This window comes from Rhineura floridana, chromosome 15, assembly GCF_030035675.1.
Source record: "Rhineura floridana isolate rRhiFlo1 chromosome 15, rRhiFlo1.hap2, whole genome shotgun sequence".
Classification (NCBI taxonomy): domain Eukaryota; kingdom Metazoa; phylum Chordata; class Lepidosauria; order Squamata; family Rhineuridae; genus Rhineura; species Rhineura floridana.
In genome coordinates this window covers 36,085,530-36,104,789 of record NC_084494.1, presented here as the reverse complement: position 1 = coordinate 36,104,789, position 19,260 = coordinate 36,085,530, and the positions used below count along the sequence as shown (strand labels likewise).

The following is a 19,260-nucleotide window of genomic DNA, read 5'->3' as shown; positions in this document are numbered from 1 at the left end:
CGCAGCAGCAGCGCAGCAGCAGCGCAGCAGCAGCAGCCTCTCCTTCCCTTGGGCGATGGTCTCTTCCTCCTGCAGGCACTGGGTCTCCCAGGCCACCTCAGCCAGCCGGCTTATGTATTCCTCCAAAGAGGGACAGGTGGTAAGAATCAAGTCCTGGCTGGCTGGGTACCTGGGGCCTGGTCCTGCCAGGCAGAAGTCCCTCTGGGAAGGGTGGTGGAGGTGGTGGTCCTGCAGCCACAGCAGCAGCACAGCAGCAGCAGCCTCTCCTTCCCTTGGGCGATGGTCTCTTCCTCCTGCAGGCACTGGGTCTCCCAGGCCACCTCAGCCAGCCGGCTTATGTATCCCTCCAAAGAGGGACAGGTGGTGAGAATCAGTCCTAGCTGACTGGGTACCTGGGGCCTGGTCCTGCCAGGCAGAAGTCCCTCTGGGAAGGGTGGTGGAGATGGTGGTCCTGCAGCCGCAGCAGCAGCAGCAGCAGCCTCTCCTTCCCTTGGGCGATGGTCTCTTCCTCCTGCAGGCACTGGGTCTCCCAGGCCACCTCAGCCAGCCGGCTTATGTATCCCTCTAAAGAGGGACAGGTGGTGAGAATCAGTCCTAGCTGGCTGGGTACCTGGGGCCTGGTCCTGCCAGGCAGAAGTCCCTCTGGGAAGGGTGGTGGAGGTGGTGGTCCTGCAGCCACAGCAGCAGCGCAGCAGCAGCAGCAGCAGCAGCAGCAGCAGCAGCAGCAGCAGCAGCAGCAGCAGCAGCAGCAGCAGCAGCAGCAGCAGCAGCAGCAGCAGCAGCAGCAGCAGCCTCTCCTTCCCTTGGGCAATGGTCTCTTCCTCCTGCAGGCACTGGGTCTCCCAGGCCACCTCAGCCAGCCGGCTTATGTATCCCTCCAAAGAGGGACAGGTGGTAAGAATCAAGTCCTGGCTGGCTGGGTACCTGGGGCCTGGTCCTGCCAGGCAGAAGTCCCTCTGGGAAGGGTGGTGGAGGTGGCGGTCCTGCAGCCACAGCAGCAGCGCAACAGCAGCAGCCTCTGGTCCCGCGGCGGCGGCGGCGGCGGCGGCGGCGGCGGCGGCGGCGGCGGCGGCGGCGGCGGCGGCGGCGGCGGCAGCCTCTCCTTGCCTTGGGCAATGGTCTCTTCTTCCTGCAGGCACTGGGTCTCCCAGGCCACCTCAGCCAGCCAGCTTATGCATCCCTCCAAAGAGGGACAGGTGGTGAGAATCAGTCCTAGCTGGCTGGGTACCTGGGGCCTGGTCCTGCCAGGCAGAAGTCCCACAGGGAAGGGTGGTGGAGGTGGTGGTCCCAGCATTATGCTACCAGCAGTTTTATTTTCAATACTTTTCCTAATGATCCCTAGCATGGAATTTGCCATTTTCACAGCTGCTGCACACTAGGTCCACATCTTCATTGAGCTATCCTCCACCCCAAGATCTCATTCCTGGTCAGTCACTGCCAGTTAAGACCCCATGGGCATATGCAGTACCTTAATGTGGGGGGGTTGAATACTTATGCAAGCAACACGTTTCAGTTTTTTATGTTTCTTACAAACATTTCCCAACATAAAACCAATGTCACCTTACAATAATTGATTTTGAATTTCAGTGTTTCGAAATATAATATCATACAGAACAAAGTTATGATGTACCATTTGTAATTCAGTAATATGAGAGCATTGGTCAGGAGTATGATTACTTTTGCAAGACACTATGTGAAATTAAGGGTTTTTTTGTCCCAACATGCATCATGTTAAGTTTGTTTACAATGAATTGCATTTGCCATTTTACTGCCCATTCACTAACTGGGTGACCTTGGGCCAGTCACTGCCTCTCAGCCTCATGAAAACCCTATTCATAGGGTCGCCATAAGTCGGAATCGACTTGAAGGCAGTACATTTCCTTCCTACTTTTTTCACAATCCCTTTTTGTTTTAACAACCCTGTTTCCCTCCCCTCTTTCCTTCTGCGGCTTCCCCTTGTGTCAAATTCCAGACTGGAAGCTGTTGGGGGCAGAGACATGTCTTCTACTAATTTGTCACTGCGCTTGAAGTGCCTTGCATTTATAACAAAGGTGGCAAACCCCCAAATCAGGGGGCCTGATCTGGTCCACAAGGACATTTTTCCGGCAGCCTGATCCCACTAATTTGGTCGACAGCAAAAAATAAAAATAGGTAGACACAGTACTGGGGTAAGCGGAGAAACCTCTGTGCTTAGCAGAGCATTGACCTGCAGGGAGCAGCTCAGAATGGGGGACTGTGGGCCTCTGCCCTCCTTTGTGTGTGTTTGCAGAGTATGCATGTGATCCACACCCACCTTTGGCTACCTCAGTGCCAGGGGGCTACCCTCGGGGGGAGGGGTTGGCAAGCAGGAATGCAGGTCTCGGGCCAAAAAGGGTCTGTAGTAATAATAATAGTAATAGTAAAATAAAAAATATGTTATTATTATTATTTGGGTAACATCAAATAGGATCCATCATGCATACACTCCACTCCCCCTTCTATATTTGAAGTTGCTAGACTGCAAAGACCGCATTTTTTTTAGCGATTGTCATTTAAATAAGGGCCATGATGAGGCTCTCCGAGATTTAATCAGCAGAATTTTAAATTTAATTTGGCACTGTTATGATCTGTTTAGTTGTGTGTATAATATATGTACATGCCCAAATTGCAAAGGCCGGTGGCTGATGCAAAAAAAAAAAATACTGTATGTGTGTCTCCACCTCATCTCCATCCCCAAATCTCAGTGCCACAATATCCCATTTTTCCATCGATTCTCCCCGCAATCCTAGATTGCGCACATTCCCCTCTGCAGCAAGCCTTGCCCTCACTTTAAGGTGGCTTCAATCTCTTCCTGGCGCCTACATCGCGTCTTACCATTGGCCGCAAACGTCTTACTCTAGAAATATCCCGGCTTTCTATTGGCGAACATCCTGCGCGGACTTCATGGGTGGAGCAAGAGAAAGGGAGGGATAAAACCCGAGCGACAAATGAGGAGATACTTGCATGACTTGCTTCTTCTTTTTTTTAGTCTCGACTCTCATTGGCGGGAAAGATAGCGGAGGCGGGCTAACTATTAGGCGATTGGCTGGCCGTGGGAGAGGCCAGTGACTGATTGGCTGGGCGGCGGGAGCAGCCCGTGAGGAGAGTCTGAGGCGGAGCGGCGGCGACCACGGAGGCGAGCGCCGTGTTTTGGGTCGGGGGTGTTGGGGCAGCCGGTGGGTCGGGATGAGCGTGACGGGGACGCCCGCGGTGGTGTCGGTGTCCATCAGCAGCACCCTCAACTCCTTCCGGGCCTTGAAGCGATACGCCCGCGGGCTCACCATCGCCGAGTTCAAGGTAGCGGGTGGGAGGGACCCGGGAGCCCCTCCCCCTTGAGTAGGACCCCCCAAAAGGATATGAAGTGGGAACATCTCTCCCCCCCTAAAGAAATGAACGAGGTTTGTCACCCCCCTCCTCTGAGAGAATGAGGGGGCGCATCATAACCCTTTGGGAAATAGAGGGAGACGCCCCCCCTTATGTAGCCCTCCACCCTTAAAAGGATATGGATTAGGACCCCCCTCGCCTGGGAAAAAGGGGGCGTGAATTATGACCCTTTGGGAAATAGGGAGAGACCCCCCTGCCTCTCCATCCCCCCACAGGTAGCACTCCCCCTGAAAAGGATATTACTTAGGAAGTGCCCCCCTCAAAAAATGAACGAAGGTCCTCATCTCCCTGTCTGGAAAAAAGGGGGGTGAATTATGACCCTTTGGGAAATAGGGGAAGACCCCCCTGCCTGCCTCTTCCCCCCTCCATTTGTAGGCTTCCCCCTCAAAAAGTATATGGCCTAGGAAGTCCCCCCCCTCAATGACAGAGCTCCCCCCACAAAAAGGGGTGGTATTCAGTGCTACTCCTGCTCAGAGGACACCCATTGAAGTTAATAGACAGGACTAACTTGCGTTTCTTAATTTCACTGGGACTGCTATGAATAGGACTTGGGTGAATGCAACCCAAGGATACTGGATTAGGACACTTTCGAAAATAAGGGGAGGACCCTCCTAGGTGAGATTCCCCCACCCCCGTCTGTCTCTTTCCCTCCCTCTGTTGTATGTTCCTCCATCCTTTACAAAATATATATAACAAAATTGGATCCCTCCCTTCTTAAAAACCAAGTTGGATTCCTCATGCAGCCCTCCTGAGGAAATCTCCCTCCCATTAAAAAAGGGGGTATCCAAGGAGGACGCTCCCCCATCTGGATCTCACACACCCCATCACAGTTCTAGGGTTCCCTGGTGAATTCATTCCCCCCTCCCCCCAAATTGAACTAGAGTAATAAACATTTCTCTCCTCAAAGAGATTGGATTTGGACTCTTACTAGACCCCCCCCTCCCCGGTTCTCGCCTTTACAAAGAAAGTGGAGATTCTCAAAATGCTGTTTTTTTATACCCACTGGCCAATTCTGTCCTAGCATAATGCCAACCAAAGATGTACTTCAGGGAAAAGTTCATGCCTAGGGGCTCTAAAATATAGATGAGCCCTAACATTCCACAGATTTTGGGGGGACTCAAACAACTTTCATGGCTATATCTGTTGTTGTTGCCACCAACAGACTCTTGGCTTGGCACAGGCTCCATTGCTGCCAGGAGCATATGAATGGCTTACTGCGTTGCGCTCTTCTGTCCTGTGGAGTGTTGTCATAGGAGCATCTTCAGGCTCCCTGAAGAGGATGCTTGCATGGATGTGGGATGTCTGTTATGGGGAAAGCGATTCCTGTGCTGCCGGCAGTGGCATAGCCCCTTTGGTGCCACGCCGCATGGATTTCTTGTGGCAGACAGATTGCTGCAGGTGTATTTGGTTTATCCAAGGACTGCAGTGGCCCTAGAATGCAGAGTGGTGGCTGTTTTGCTGTTTTTGCTTTCTGAAGGCATGTCAACGCTGGTGTATTTCTGTCCTCCCAATGTAGAGAGGATCCTGTGTGAAGAAATCAAAGATGTCTCTGCTTTGATATTGGAGGATGACCCGAGTTTGCGCTTTGCAACTAGATTTTGAACTTCATGGTCTGCTTTTGATCATGGGGATTTTTATGCCCTTTGTGTGGGCACACACGGCTCCTCCACAGATAGCTGACTCCACTGATCTTGTGCCTGCTTCAAGTCTGAGCTTGCTTCTTTTTGCTTCCATGGTTGTTTTGGGTGGTGGTGGTGGCAATGGATCTTACTTTGAGCTACAAACCCCAGCAAACAGGGCTCCGTCAACAAAAAATCTGTTCTAGTCATCCAAACTGGGATTAACAGCAGCTTGACAGCTGGTGACCAATGCCCAGTTAAGTAAGCTGGCCAACCAGGTTTCCTGCTCTCTCTCTCTCTCTCCCCCCCCCCATTGCTGCAGCATGTGGCCTTGTGCCAAATTCTAGCTTTTGTTTCCTGCCAGCATCTATTTTTCTATACTGGCAGTGGGAAACTAGCATGAAATATTGGGGGTGGTGTTTGCCCACGCTCTCCTCTCCCATCTCTGTTACGAATGCCGCTTTACCCTACTTAACACCATATGCTAGGAGCTATCCATCACAGGGGCAACTTGCTTGTTGCTCAGAGGATTTAGAGCTCTGGTCAGCAACTTGTTTTTCTGGAGAGCCATTTTGTGAAGCAAGAGAAGGATTGTGTGGACAACCCCATCCCTCAACATGCCCAACCTTCAGGATCTGTTGCCAGAGGCACCTCTTTGATTATCCCTTATGAACTTTAAGTTGGCAACTGGTGGGCCACAAAGCATCTCTTCTGTGGCCAGAGTAGATTGAAGGGAATTTGTTGTTGACCTTAGCTTACAGTCACCACTAAGGTGCCTTTGCACTGACAGGCAACTGCTTGATGTATCCCTTTCACTGTAGGGCTCAAACACGACTAGCCCAAATTGGTGTTAAATTACTGCTGTGGCTAATGTTGGGTAGGGCAAGGGATGGGATGTTTCATGTCACCTATTGTCCGAGAAATATTCTTCCCCTTCTGCTTGATTCTGCATGAACAGTGTAAGCTGGAATTGGTTGTGGGAAGCCCGGCATCATGCATGGATCTCGAACTCTATACTCCAGACGACAAGTTTGTGATGAAGCTGGACAGCGATGAGGCCTTGCTGGGGTCTTACCCCATTGAAGACGGGTGCAGGATTCACGTGAGTATTGAGCTGGTTCTTCCCCAAGAGAAGAGAAGGCTGGCCAAGGTTCTCCTACCTTAGAGATTCTTTTGTTATTGCAAGAAATAGCGGAATGGAGTTCTGGGGACTGGGCTGCATAAGAGCCTCCTACACTCCTGAGCAAATGCTTGCAAGCACAACAGAGTATGCCCTCTTAAGCACCTGTCCAATTCTGAAGAAAATGATGTCTGGTTGTTTCCCTGCTTTGGAAGTCCGCTCTCGTTGGTGTTCTCCAAAGCATAAGCCTCTTCTGAGCGTGATTGTTACTATTGTCCCTTCATTTCCCCTATTCTGTCAGACATGCACTGTCAAGAGCCTTCTCTGTTGTGGTTTCCTGATGATGGAGCTCCCTTCCCCTCAAGGTAGGGATGTCAGATAGGCTTCCCTGCCAAGTAAAAACATTTCTGTTCTTCCATGCACTAGGGGTGCATTAGTGAATGCCATCTCATTTTAGGTGTGATTGTTTTATTTAGTGTGCATCTAACTGCTTGTTGTATATTTTAGTGTGTTTGAAACTCTCCAGGGATTGCTATGATGTGATGAAGGTCAGCCTGCAAATGTTGTTAGTAAATGTTAATAAATAAGATAAAAATGTCATTTTCTGAAAAGAATGAGAGAATAGGTTTCTGTCCCAAGGTTCTTACAATCTAGAAACAGACACAGGGGAGGGAAACTGAAATAGGGGTTATTGATTAGTTACATGTTGCAGTAGGTTATGACGATGGGGATTCCCTTGCTGCTGAAATGTAGATTCTTAAGTTCTGTGGAAATGAGGACTATTTGTCTTAATGTTGCTCTGTAAAGTGTCATGTACATTGGTGGCATGCTTTAAATAATAAAATAATGTGACCTCTTAATTTTGGTGTGCATTTAATAGCTGGATTTATTCCTAGTAGTATCAGTGTGTTCGATATATAAATTCAATCCCTATTTTTTAAAAAAGAAAAGAATGAAACCTACTGCAAATGGCCATCTATGAAATAGAACTTGGAGCCCTTTTGCAATTGGTTTCAACTTGGCATACTTTTTTTTAACTTAGCAAGCTGATTGCTCTTTTGTTTCTGCATCGAAAAAAAAATCCAGTAATGTGAAGGGGCTATTTTTTGGGGGGGGGGGGGGCTGCAGGTTACTGACAGGAGTGGTGCAACAATCGGAGAATATGAAGATGTGTCGAGGGTAGAGAAATTCGAACTACCAGATTCTGAATATGACAAGAGGAGAGGTGAGAGTTTATGGCAATGTCCAAAATGAATGTGCATTTGAAGAGCAAAAGCTATCTTATCCCAGAAATAGTGTCTTAAAGAGTTCTTGCAGTTGGCTCTTTGTTTAATGAGTTCCATGGGCCTGATGCATAGTGAATGCTGCATTCTTGGATGACTTTAAAAGAGGATTATTAGACATATGCAGGGAAGGTAGTGCTATCAATGGCTGCTAGCCACAATAGCTATGTGTTGGAAACAGTATGCCTCTGAATGCCACTTCTTGGGACTCACAAAGGGGAGTGTGCTGCTGTTACACTCAGGTCCTGCTTGCAGGCTTCCCAGAGACATGATTGGCCCCTGTAGGGAAATGAATGCTGGACTTTGATGGGCCCTTGGTCTGATCTAGCTACAGAACTCTTCTTATGTTTTTATTACTGTTGTTTCCTGGTTTGTTTTGGTAAACCAATTATAGCAGGGTCAGCATCCCCATGTAGATGGCCTTGTTTCAATCTGAGAGTTTCTCAAGGGAGCCTAGTACTCTTTGCTGCTTCAAGGGAAGCTGCTTTACTTCTTTTTAATGGATTCCCATCCTATCTCTGTGCTACAGGTACAGCACGCTCCTTCATGAAACACAGTAAGTTGGGACAGTACAACACGGAAGAAATGCTGAAGAAGGAGACAGAGAGAGAGGAGAAGTTGGCGGAGGAGAAGGCCCTGGCAGAAGCCATTTCTGTGGGGGCAAGGTGTGAGGTGCGGGCGGCAGGGCAGCCCAGCAAACGGGGGACAGTGATGTATGTTGGTGAGTACGTGGGGATCCCTACTTCCTGTGCACTTAGAATGGGGCATTTGAAATAGAGTGAGGAAGCTAGTGTGAGGAGCACTCTCAACTCCTCTTTGCTTTCTCTCCTTAAATGGGGTGGCCTTGAAGCACAATTTTTGTGGAATTCTGTAAAACAAATTGACTGAACAAGGATTATGAGCGTTTCTCATTGCATAAGCTGCTTCAAGTCACAGTAAGACTTACTTATTAGTATTATTTATTAAATTTATATCCCGCCTTTCCTCCCAGAAGCCCAGGGTGGCAAACAAGCGATAAAACACTAAAAACATATTTTATACATCTTAAAAGCAGTTCAAACACAGATGCAGACTGGGATAAGGTCTTTGCCTTAAAGGCTTGTTGAAAAAGGAAGGTCTTCAGTAGGTGCCAAAAAGAAAACAGAGATGGCGCCTGTCTAATATTTAAGGGGAGGGAATTCCAAAGGATAGGTGTCACAGCACTAAAGGTCGGTTTCCTATATTATGTGGAACAGACCTCCTGATAAGATGGTATCTGCAGGAGGCCCTCACCTGGGGAATGCAGTGATCAACTGGGTATATAAGGGATAAGATGGTCTTTCAGGTATCCTGGTCCCAAGCTGTATAGGGCTTTAAACACCAAAACCAGCACCTTGAACTTAGCCCAGTAGCTAATGGGCAGCCAGTGCAATTCTTTGAGCAGGTGGGTAACACACTGGCAATATCTTGCCCCATTGAGCAGTCTCATCGCTGCATTTTGCACCAGCTGCAGCTTCCAGACCAACCTCAGGGCAGCCCACATACAGCACATTACAGTAATCCAGCCTGGAGGTTACCAGTGCATGGACAACAGTGGTCAGACTATCCCAGTCCAGAAATGGCCACAGCCAAAGCTGGTAAAGGCACTTATAGCGACAAAGATGGATCCAGGAGCACCCCCAGACTACAGACCTGCTCTTTTAGAGGGAGAATGACCCCTTCCAAAGCAGGCAACTGACCAATTATCCAAACTCGGGAACCACCAACCCATAGCACCTCTGTGTTGCTAGGAGTCAGAGTCAGGTTATTGGTCCTTATCCAGCCCACCACTGAGTCCAGGCAGCGGCCCAAGACTTGTAGTCCAAAGCACACTTCCTAGGAAGTGAGGCCAGTTGAGCTTGTGCCCGACTTAGGATTGGGTTATAACCCTGCCCACCTTTCAGATGCCTTCCCTTTATTCTTCATAGGCTTAACGGAGTTCAAGCCTGGTTACTGGATCGGCATAAAGTACGATGAGCCTTTGGGGAAGCATGATGGCAGGTAAATCCCTCCCTCCAACTGGCAGCCCTTGCTGTGCACTCCTGTCTAGGTTGGGCCATTATGGGGTCTATATGGCTATGGCAAAGCCATCAAAGATTCATGCCGCGAAGCATCAAACAATGGCACGCTGCCTGCAAGAGTTAGCTCTGTGTCTGATGTAGGCCATCGCTTATTAATAGAAATGTTGCAAGGGCACTAAGCTAAAAATCCAGTGTTTGGATAGTGTTTATAGATTCACTCAGTGCCACCTCAGAAAAATAAAAGCATGACCAAGTTTGTTCCAAGTCATCCTCAGTGGCATTACTGGTAACAGTTCAATACACAGTATTCAGAGTAGATTAAATATATGGCTTCTCTGGAGAGGCAAAAGGCCAACCAGCCTGTATGCATGATCGGAGGAGGTATATGCTGTGATTCCACAAGAGTGCGGAATGTTGTATTGTGTACGGAATTCAGCTTCCTGACAGCCATCATTTAAACAAAAAAAGCACATTTCTATTCCTTAGTAGTGAAGGATATGCTTGAAGGGTTGTGTTCAGTGCTGCTGAGATCTCAGAAGCCAAAGAGGTAACTGAATAACATTTCCAATGCTTGGGGGCAGAATGTGAATTCCTTACGCCCCCATAGTTCCTTGACACCCCCCCCCCATTGGCCAACAAGTTTTTTTAATGCAAAATATTTAAAATGGCAGGATAAATCATACAAAGCAAGGGACTATGCAAAAGCAGCAAACGTGTATTATTGCCTGGGTGCAGATTTTTAGGGATTTTCGCCTTTAAAGACTCCTGTATGTACTGAGGATAGGGGCTTGGGCAATTCTTCTACCAGTTGAGCTTCTCCTCACTGCTCTGTGAATCCCCCCTGCCTGAGTGTGACCACGCTTGTTTTGGCCCCCTTTTCTTTGCAGTGTGGATGGGAAGCAGTACTTCGAATGCCTGCCCAAGTATGGAGCTTTTGTGAAACCCCGGAACGTCACCATGGGGGATTTCCCAGAAGAGGACTACGGACTGGATGACGAAATGTGATTGGGATAGGAAGAGGCGGGGGTGGCCGAAGGAAGCGGAGGGGATCACCATGCTCTCTGTTAATGCAGCCGCCGGGGTGCTGCTTTTTCTGCAGTGTGCTGCTATGTTCTGATCCCGTGCCGGATGTCACTTGGGTGAGCCAGAGGGAGAAGACGTGGAAGCCGCTCTGTATTCTTCGACTTGTGTTGGTGTTTTTTCTTGTCCCCGGTTGTCTGTCTGTTCATTGAAGATGCACATCCACGTGATTTTTTTTCTCACAAACACACCCTTCTGTGCCAGGTCAGTAACATAGAGAAGCCTGGTGTGTCTGTGCATTGTAGCAGCAATCCTTGAAGGGGTGGGAGTGGCAGCAAAGTCTCTTCTGTTCCTCTCCCCCCTCACCCCACCCCAATAGTAATGCCTGCAGGTTCCAGAAGCAGCTGGACAGTTAGCAGAACAGGCTGGAAGGAGAACCTCAAAGCAGATTTGTCTGAGAACCTTCCTGCTTTTAAAAAAGCAAATATATTAATGGAGACATTTCTATGACCATTCATCTTTTTTTCCCATTGTGAAAACTTTTTTGTGCAACTAGCTGATGCTGTTAAAATTACAGATTAAAACTTTGGGAGAAAATACATTCCAGACACGAGTGCTTCTGTGTGAGCTTATTTTATCTTGCATGCTAAATTCCAGGTGATCTTGACACGCTGGGCAGAGTTTTAGGAGCAGCTGCCTCCTTTGTCCATCTCGCCTGGTCTTGCCTACTCTGGCTGCCCGGGTCCTTGGGCAGAGGCGCTTGCTAGCCATGCTATCAAGATGCCAGGGTCTGAACCTCAGGCCTTCTGTATAGAAGGGGGGGTCTTCCACTGGGCTCATACAAATGCTGGAGGGTGGGGTGGGGGATGATCAATTGCACACTAGCGCCAGGATGGGGAACCTGTGACCTTCCGGGTGATGGACTTGAACTCCTATCAGCCCCTTTCAACATGTCCACTGATGAGGGTTGATGGGAGTTTTAGTCCAACATCATCATCTGGAAGGCGATAGGTTCCTCATCCCTGCTGTAGAGAGATCTCTGTATTCACGCAGCTCTCTTGCTTTAACGGTGTAATGACTTCCTTGCTGGCTTGCCTCTCTGCTCTATTTCTCTTCTTTGGTCAGTGCAGGAAGCATCTTCTAAACTAATGTTCTCCTGTTGCCGTGCTTGCATCACCCCTCCAGCATTCTCTGCATCAGCTTCAAGCTTCTTGTTCTTATTCTCTGTCCCTTGTCTCCCCTTGGGCTGCTATCGCCCTTCCCATTTTGCATTCAGTGGGTCAGCTGTTGCCCTTCTCTCCAACTCAATGCCTTCCACCATCCTGCTCCTTCAGCCAGTAACAGCATCCCTGTCTTGCTCTGGTGGCCCTTGTTCTATAGCAGTATCTATGCCTGGATCACCCAGGCGGGCCTCACCTTGTTTGCTCGTTACCCAGCTCCTCGGACTCCTGCCTCTGGTTTCTCCTCCAGCCCTGCCGAGATCTTCGTGCATTCTGGCCAAGGGCCATCTTCTCTATGAGGCCAGTGTTGCATCTAGCCCAGGGCTGGGCCTAGATAAATGTGCAGTAGCAATGTTGGGGAGGCCTTCTCTTGCAGTGTGGCAAAAAAAAAAGCATGGGAGTGAAGACTTGGGATGGTGTATGGAAGCAACAAGCACTCTGGCAGTTGTGGTCTTGCAGCTGTAGTGTCCTCAAGCTTTTGCCAATTTTTTTTTCAATTACATCCTTTGGGGAGGTTAGGCAGTAGGTGAAGCCATCCTTTCAAGGACTCTATGATGGTAGCGTTCCCTGATCTAGCTCTCCCTCAAAATGTGTGTATTTTAAAAGCCCACGTAACTCCCAATGCCCTGCTTAAAGTGGTCAAGCAGCATATAGCAGCAAAGCTTAAATCTTTTTTAAGTGAGTGTGGATTAAGTGCTGTTAACCCTCTTTAACGAGGAAGACCTTGGTACTGCTGAGCCCCCTTTTAGGGTTTCTTTGGTTTGGGGGTGTGTGTCAAAACCAGCCTTCATGTCTGTCTTCTAAGTCCTGGAAGTGGACCTTTGTGGTGGCAGTAATTTCCCCTTAAACCAGGAATGTGCCCCTCCCATGCTGAACTCCTGTCATAAACTCAAGCCAGCACAACCAGCAGTCAGGACTGATAGGGCATGTAGTCCCAACAACATTTGGAGGGCCACAGGTTCCCTATCCTTGCCTTAAACCACATAGGCAACCTGGCTGCTCTGCAGTCTGTGAACCGTTGCGCGCAGCAGAGGAACATCCAATATCCCTGCACTCCTGAGCAGTGGAGGGACAGTTTTTTAGGCTGCGTGGGGATTGGTGGGCGAGGGAGGCTTGAACACTCCTGCTTTAGAGCAAGCCTAGGCCACGGTTACAACGGCAGCAGGGGTGGCGAAACAGTAGTGGCGACTTACTTTTATTTCGAGCGGCCAACTTCAACTTCAAGCCAAAGTAAACATGTGTCTGAACCCCAAAATATATGTTCAGGTACCCTGTATGATATATCGCTGTGATCGGGGGACTCTCCCCGTCAGGAATAACAATAAATCATGCAATCAAAACCATCAGGCTTCTGATATTATCATAAATGCATAATGAGGTCATAAAATCATAAAAAATAAGTAACTGGGGGTGCAAACCCCAAAATCTGCTCTGGGCCAGGACAAATCATACACTCCAGAAAAGGGGAGGGTGTCCTCTACGAGATGCCAGTGTGTCCTGCCTGGCCCAGAGCTGCTAGGCACAGGGCATGAATAATTGAAGCAGTGGCATCTCGTACAGGACACCCTCCCCTTTCCTGGGTTGTATGATTTGTCCTGGCCCAGAGCAGATCTTGGGGTGGGCACCCTCACTTATTTTTTATGATTTTATGACATCATTATGCATTTATGATAATATCAGAAGCCTGATTATTTTGGTTGCATAAATTTACTGCTATTCTTGACGGGGGAGAGTCCCCTGATCACCGAGATATATCATACAGGGTACCCCAACAAACATTTTGGGGTTCAGAGACATATTAACTTTGGCTTGAAGTTGCTATAGCTGTCAACTTTTCTTTTTTAGTGTTTTTTGAACTTTCAAGCAAATAAGGATCTGAGAACTAGGAACCAACTTAAGCGTCGTTTCCCCCACGTGATTTTCAGTAGCGGGCGGGAGCTTCCTGGGGACGCCCCGCCCCCTTGCGGCCGCCGAGCCAATGGAAAGCGAGTAGAATGCAGCGGCGGTGTCTCAACGTTGCACCGCTTGTTACACCTTCGCCCGGAGTCTGCGTTTGGTGGAGCCTCCGCTGCGGGACACCCGGTGAGGCGATCCCCTATGGGGCAGCGTTACGACCCGCGATCCCCTGCTGGCTCCCCCTTCCCGACTTTGCTGGTACTATGCCCCCTGATAACCAGGCCCCCTGGGGTGGCGGCGTCCTCGCCTTTCCATGGCGGTCCCTTCAAGGCCATTACGGAGACCCCGATCGCCCAGCCGCACGGAAGTTGGGGGTCTGGCCCCCTGGTCTCCGTTGCTGGCCCACCTGCTCCTTCCAGCCTCCCTCCCCGGGTTCAAAACAGAGGCTGAACGGGGGAGTCCTTTTATATATATATATATATATATATCCGGCCATCCCTACTATTTAATAATTCTGCTTCTAATACAGATCGTTGTGGTTTTCATTGTCCTCGCTACAGCCCTGTGAGGTACGCTTAGGACGCTGTTCTTCACCTCTTACCAAGGCTGCAGTGTTTCATTGGTTAATCTATTAAAAACTTCAGTTGCCTTCCCCCCCCCCAAAAAAAAATTAATAGGGCAGGAGATTTTTATGTAGGGCTTTTGGTCCTTCCAAAGCCTCCCTGCCACAATTAAAAAATTTACAATTAACCCCCCCCAGCTTTGAAGCAAATGAGTCCCCAAGAGACAAGAATACACTAAAGCAGCCTTCCCCAACCTGGTGCCCTTCAGATTTTTTTTTTATTAAATGCCCAACTCCCATCATTGTTGACTATTGGCCATGCTTGCTGGGGCTGATGGGAGTTGGAGTCCAACTGCATCTGGAGGCTTGGCAGAGCAGAAATATTTAACCTAAAAGACAGCAATGAAGGAGCGAATCTGAGCTCCTTTGGGAGACAGTTCCATGGTTAGGATGCCGCCGCTGAAAAAACCTTGTCTCCTGTCCCTGCCAAACCACACGTCTCTTGGTGGCAGATTGTGGAGCAGGGCCTCTGAAGATGACCACAATTGACAGGCAGGCCCATAAGAACAGAAGATTAACCTGACTGCTGGATCAGGCCACGGGCCCATCTAGTCCAGCATCCTGTTCTCACAGTGGCCTACCAGATGCCTCTGGGAAGCCAACCAGAAGGACATGAGTGCAACAACATGTTCTTCCATGTGAGAGGACCATAATTAAACAACTAAGATTAACAGAATCATAGAAGAGTTGGATGGGCCCTATAAGGCCATCAAGTCCAACCCCCTGCTCAATGTAGGAATCCAAGTTAAAGCATCCCCAACAGGTGGCTGTCCAGCTGCCTCTTGAATGCCTCCAGTGGTGGAGAGCCCACCACTTCCCTAGGTCATTGGTTCCATTGGCTCTAGCAGTTAGGAAGTTTTTCCTGATGTTCAATCAAAATCTGGCTTCCTGAGCCCATTATTCTGTGTCCTGCACTTTGGGATGATTGAAAAGAGATCCTGGCTCTTCTCTGTGGGGCAATCTTTCAAGTACTTGAAGAGTCTTATCATATCTCCTCAAGGCTAAACATGCCCAGTTTTTTCAGTCTCTCCTCACAGGGCTTTGTTTCCAGTCCCCTGATCATCCTTGTTGCCCTCCTCTGAACTTATTCTACATGACTGATTGGGTTGCAGCTGTATGTTTTACAGACAGGGAACTGAGGCTGAGAAATAAAAGTTGGTGAAGAACATAAAGTGGAAGAGCAACGGTACAGTTCAAATAAAATTTCGTCCCCTGAGAGGAAGATACCTTAACCCACCCCATGTCTTAGCGTATAGATACTATGGTCAGAATAGCGCTGGGGCACATCCCACTCAACCCACAGGGTGTTTTAGGTAACTAACTCTTTTCCTGCAGCTAGAGCAAATTTTGCCACCTGAGTAGGTATAAATATGTCATTGCCTGCTAACAGGCCGCATATCTGCTCCAGGGAGGTCTATTTGTCTAATCCTCTTCTAAAGCCATCCAAGTTGGTGGCCATCGCTGCCTCTTGTGGGAGCGAATTCCATAGCTTCACTAGGCGCTGTGTGAAGAAGTCCTTTATTTATTTATTTATTTATTTATTTATTTTATTAGATTTTTATACCGCCCGACTAGCATTAGCTCTCTGGGCGGTGTACAACAAAATATAAAAATACAAAAACATCGAAGCATTCGGTACAGTTAGGCCCAAATGTATACTTATTAACTTATCTCAAGGATGTGGTTCCCAAAAACAGAGAAAAGCTATTGTATTATATGATGATCCTAACAGCAAGGATGCAGCCCTCAGTCTCCTCCACCATCCTTTATTCTGACCCCTCTTCTCTTGGTTCTCCAGCCCCTGCTCCGCCGTGCCTGTCCTCCTTGGTTGGCTGGAAGGGATGAGTGAGCACCCAATGGCCCGCCACAGCAAGCTTCAGAAGCAAGTCCTCAGCCTGTACCGCAGCTTCCTGCGGGCTGGCAAGGGCAAGCCGGGTTTCCTGCCTCAGATCCGGGCTGAGTTCCAGAAGAACGCCCAGATTCCCCGGACAGACGTCCTGCTTATAGAGTACCTCCTCCGGCGCGGGCAAAGGCAGCTGGAACAACTCAGAGACGTCCACACCAAACAGATGGGAGCCTTTGTCAAAACGAAGCAGGAGGAATGACGAACCTGGAATCTTGCTTTTCAGAAAAAGTCTCAGGCCCGTTTTTGATGGACTTAATTATTTCTCCTAGCTGCTGATTTTTAGGACAGCTTACATCAGGAATGGGGAAGCTGTGGTCTTGCAGTTTGTTTTTTATGAGCATGGCCAGTGGTCAGAGCTGATGGGAGTTGTGGTCCTTGTGATGCTGCTGGGCTCCAGTTTCCCCATCCTTTGCTTCCGTGGCAGACAGAAGTATAGCAAACTGGAATAAATAGGGATGGGTCTTGTAGATACAGACACCATAGATTGAATGCTCTATGCAATGCCACCAGAGAGCACAGTTCAGAAACATTCTGCTTCCCTCACTCTGTTCCTTTTGTCATTCTTTTTATAAGTGAACCAGAGCATCTCTTCCCTACAGATGTCAAACTGTTTTAAGCAGATCTGATTGATCTTATCTTGAGGGACTCTGAGGACTACCATTCTGTGCAGATGTTGGGAATTTTGTGTCGGAGATCTCCAGCACCCACACATGACAGTTAAACCGGTTTTGCTGCTCCGTGTAGATGTATTTCAACTCAGTTTTTCAGTCTTTACTTGTACCCTTGGTTGCTCCGCACTGGTGGAATTTTGATTCTAATGGACAATTACCAAAGAGCTGGTGTACATGCGTGCTGCCTTTTTAAGATTGTTTAGAATGAGTAATTTCACTCCCCCAGATTGTTTCTACAAGATCTGAGCTTCAAGGATCCACATCAGACCATACATGAAGGAACTGATGCCCACCATACCACAGCACTAATCCTTAACTTTAGCCTCAGGTGTTTTTGTAGAGGGTGACACAGAGGACCTCACTTGTGTAACAAACAGAGGTGCATGCTTAGGCAAAGAATCTGCATTTTAACACAGAGTTGTTTGGCAAGTTGAAGAAGCCCTTAACCTGCTTCTCTGCATAATATTGATCATGGTCACTTGAAGAGACAAAGCGAGGTACCCAGAGGTATAATTTCCACCAGTGGAAACTGGTGGCTCCAATGTCAGTGGGGCAGCGAATCTGCTCCAGGTTTTAGTCCAAACTTTCAAGGAGCTGTCCAAGGTGCTTGAAAGTTCAGAATGAAACCTGGAGCGGATTCACTGCCCCACTAACACTGGAGCCATTGGAAAGAGGAGGGCATCATTGTATCCTTCTTTCATGAATGCACATCACTCCTGGATGTTTGAACAGGCCAAAGCTGAGGTATGTCGAAGGCATCCTCGAATGCCTCATCTAGGAACTTTTTTCTCTTTGAGTGCTACTATTATGTGCTTTACATGAAGGCAAATGGGGATGAACTCCTTCCAAGGAAAGTAAGAGGGATGGTGGTGTATTAAAAGTGAATTTCTCAACACAACTGCTGGTTACAGCAGCTGAAATAAAACTGCCGTACTATTGTGTGTGTGTATTTGTATTTACTTTCAGTAGCAGTCCTGGCGGAGGCCTGTTGCACCGTAAAGTCTAAAGCGTGGCTCCTAAGATAAGTTGACTTAAGGAAGTACATGGCAATAATATTTCCCATTCCTTCGCTTCCCCCTTGCAGCTACTTACATTCTGACAGAGCCTCTCCAGAGGCTGATGGGCCTTCTTGAAAAATGTGGGATGGGGAATAAGGGCTGCTGGGATGTGGGGGAGGGAATCACCACAAATTGGGGTGGAGGAGGGAAAATGAAACACTCATTTCCCTAAGGAAAATCATGTGAGAGTTCCCTATCCCCCCCCAGCAGCCTCCACTCATTCCAGCTGAGAGCAGGGGTTTAAAAACCGAAAAAATGGATATTCCTTGGATACTATTCTGTGTAGCACAGATTACCCACTGCTGAATACAGGGGCATAGCAGGATTCTTCTGGTTTTTCATAATCTCTTAACTCCTGCAACTTTACTGAGCAGATTTCGCCTTTCTCCAAATCTTTGTGCATCTAAACGAGTGGGGGGGGAGACTGCCCTCCAAGTCTGTGACACAGCCAAGTCCCTGAGAGTTACAGACTCTTGCTTGAGAAATTCACCACCTTAAGTCTATAAAGGCGTAATGGGAATTGATTAACCTTATCTTGGAAGGAGGAGGGCAGAGTTCGTGCGGACGGGGGGCCTGCCCCAACCGGAACTTGGGTACTAAAATTTCTGCGCCTTCCTGCACGTAAGTAGACCACCTGCCGTTGCACACCCCGGTGCTGCTGCTTTGGGAGGGAGAAGGGAAGGCATAGTTCTTGAGCCTTGACCCCTTGAAGCTGCCTTTCATGCACACCATTTGGGCTGGCTGTGCTCATAAACCATCAAGTCTGCTTACATTTTACAGTGCGCAAGTATGGCTAATGCACCTAAGAATATTTACTCAGACATGAGTCCTGTTGGCACCAGGGCTTATTTTCAGGCTGATCTGATTCTCCTTTATTCAAAAATAAAGTCCCACTGACTTCAGTTGGATTGGCTCCAAAGCAAGTGGGCATGTTAGCTAAGTGCTTCGCAGCTGTTGGAAAGAGAATGCTCGACTTGAGGAAACTGGTCCGCCAATCCAGCAGAGAATCTCCTTTTTGGTTTCCTGTTCCAGAATATTTCCACCCGTGACTTCATCACCTTTGTGCTATTTTTGTGAATGTTGCAGTTGCTGTTAATGTCGAAGAACACGCTGGGCTCAGGTCCCACCTGCCCAGTGTAGGCTGTATGTTTGCATTACAAACTGCTTTAGGCAAAAGAACAGAAAAAGCGTTTGTTTGCTACCTACCTACTGGCTACCTTTTTACATGTCACTTTTCTGCAAATGCAAATGGCTGTTTACAATGTGAAACAATGACATACAAGCTAATGGACCCAACACAGAAGGCAAAAGAGACAGGAAGGTGGGGGGGGAGGCAAGGTCAAGCACTGGTTCTTGCATAATGACATGTGACTCTTAAAATGGCCAGGTGGAACAGCAACTGAT

General features: G+C 48.4%; 2 protein-coding genes across 6 annotated transcripts; both read left to right on the top strand.

Annotated features, from left to right (window-relative positions):
• The first annotated feature begins 3,018 nt into the window (after positions 1 to 3,018).
• On the top strand, positions 3,019 to 11,091 carry TBCB (tubulin folding cofactor B). Of its 2 annotated transcripts, none has more exons than XM_061597384.1 (6): positions 3,019 to 3,315; positions 5,980 to 6,123; positions 7,270 to 7,366; positions 7,954 to 8,145; positions 9,371 to 9,443; positions 10,351 to 11,091. In XM_061597384.1, the coding sequence occupies exons 1-6, from the start codon at positions 3,205 to 3,207 to the stop codon at positions 10,466 to 10,468; spliced, it is 735 nt and encodes a 244-aa protein (XP_061453368.1). In that variant the 5' UTR covers positions 3,019 to 3,204; the 3' UTR covers positions 10,469 to 11,091. The 2 variants fall into 2 exon arrangements, with proteins under 2 accessions (XP_061453368.1, XP_061453369.1); XM_061597385.1 differs by having other exon boundaries at positions 3,021 to 3,154.
• A 2,559-nt stretch (positions 11,092 to 13,650) lies between these two features.
• On the top strand, positions 13,651 to 17,737 carry SDHAF1 (succinate dehydrogenase complex assembly factor 1). Of its 4 annotated transcripts, none has more exons than XM_061597608.1 (3): positions 13,651 to 13,785; positions 15,246 to 15,407; positions 16,020 to 17,737. In XM_061597608.1, the coding sequence occupies exon 3, from the start codon at positions 16,063 to 16,065 to the stop codon at positions 16,324 to 16,326; it is 264 nt and encodes an 87-aa protein (XP_061453592.1). In that variant the 5' UTR covers positions 13,651 to 13,785; positions 15,246 to 15,407; positions 16,020 to 16,062; the 3' UTR covers positions 16,327 to 17,737. The 4 variants fall into 4 exon arrangements, with proteins under 4 accessions (XP_061453592.1, XP_061453591.1, XP_061453590.1 ...); XM_061597607.1 differs by having other exon boundaries at positions 13,651 to 13,857; XM_061597606.1 differs by lacking the exon at positions 15,246 to 15,407 and having other exon boundaries at positions 13,651 to 13,857.
• Positions 17,738 to 19,260: the final 1,523 nt, after the last annotated feature.

Bases quoted from the DNA above. Each gene is read 5' to 3' on its own strand.
- TBCB (XM_061597384.1), top strand. From the start codon at position 3,205: ATGAGCGTGACGGGGACGCCCGCGGTGGTGTCGGTGTCCATCAGCAGC. The intron at 3,316-5,979 runs GTAGCGGGTGGG...CTGCATGAACAG, and splicing joins TCACCATCGCCGAGTTCAAG to TGTAAGCTGGAATTGGTTGT. The intron at 9,444-10,350 runs GTAAATCCCTCC...TTTTCTTTGCAG, and splicing joins TTGGGGAAGCATGATGGCAG to TGTGGATGGGAAGCAGTACT.
- SDHAF1 (XM_061597608.1), top strand. From the start codon at position 16,063: ATGAGTGAGCACCCAATGGCCCGCCACAGCAAGCTTCAGAAGCAAGTC.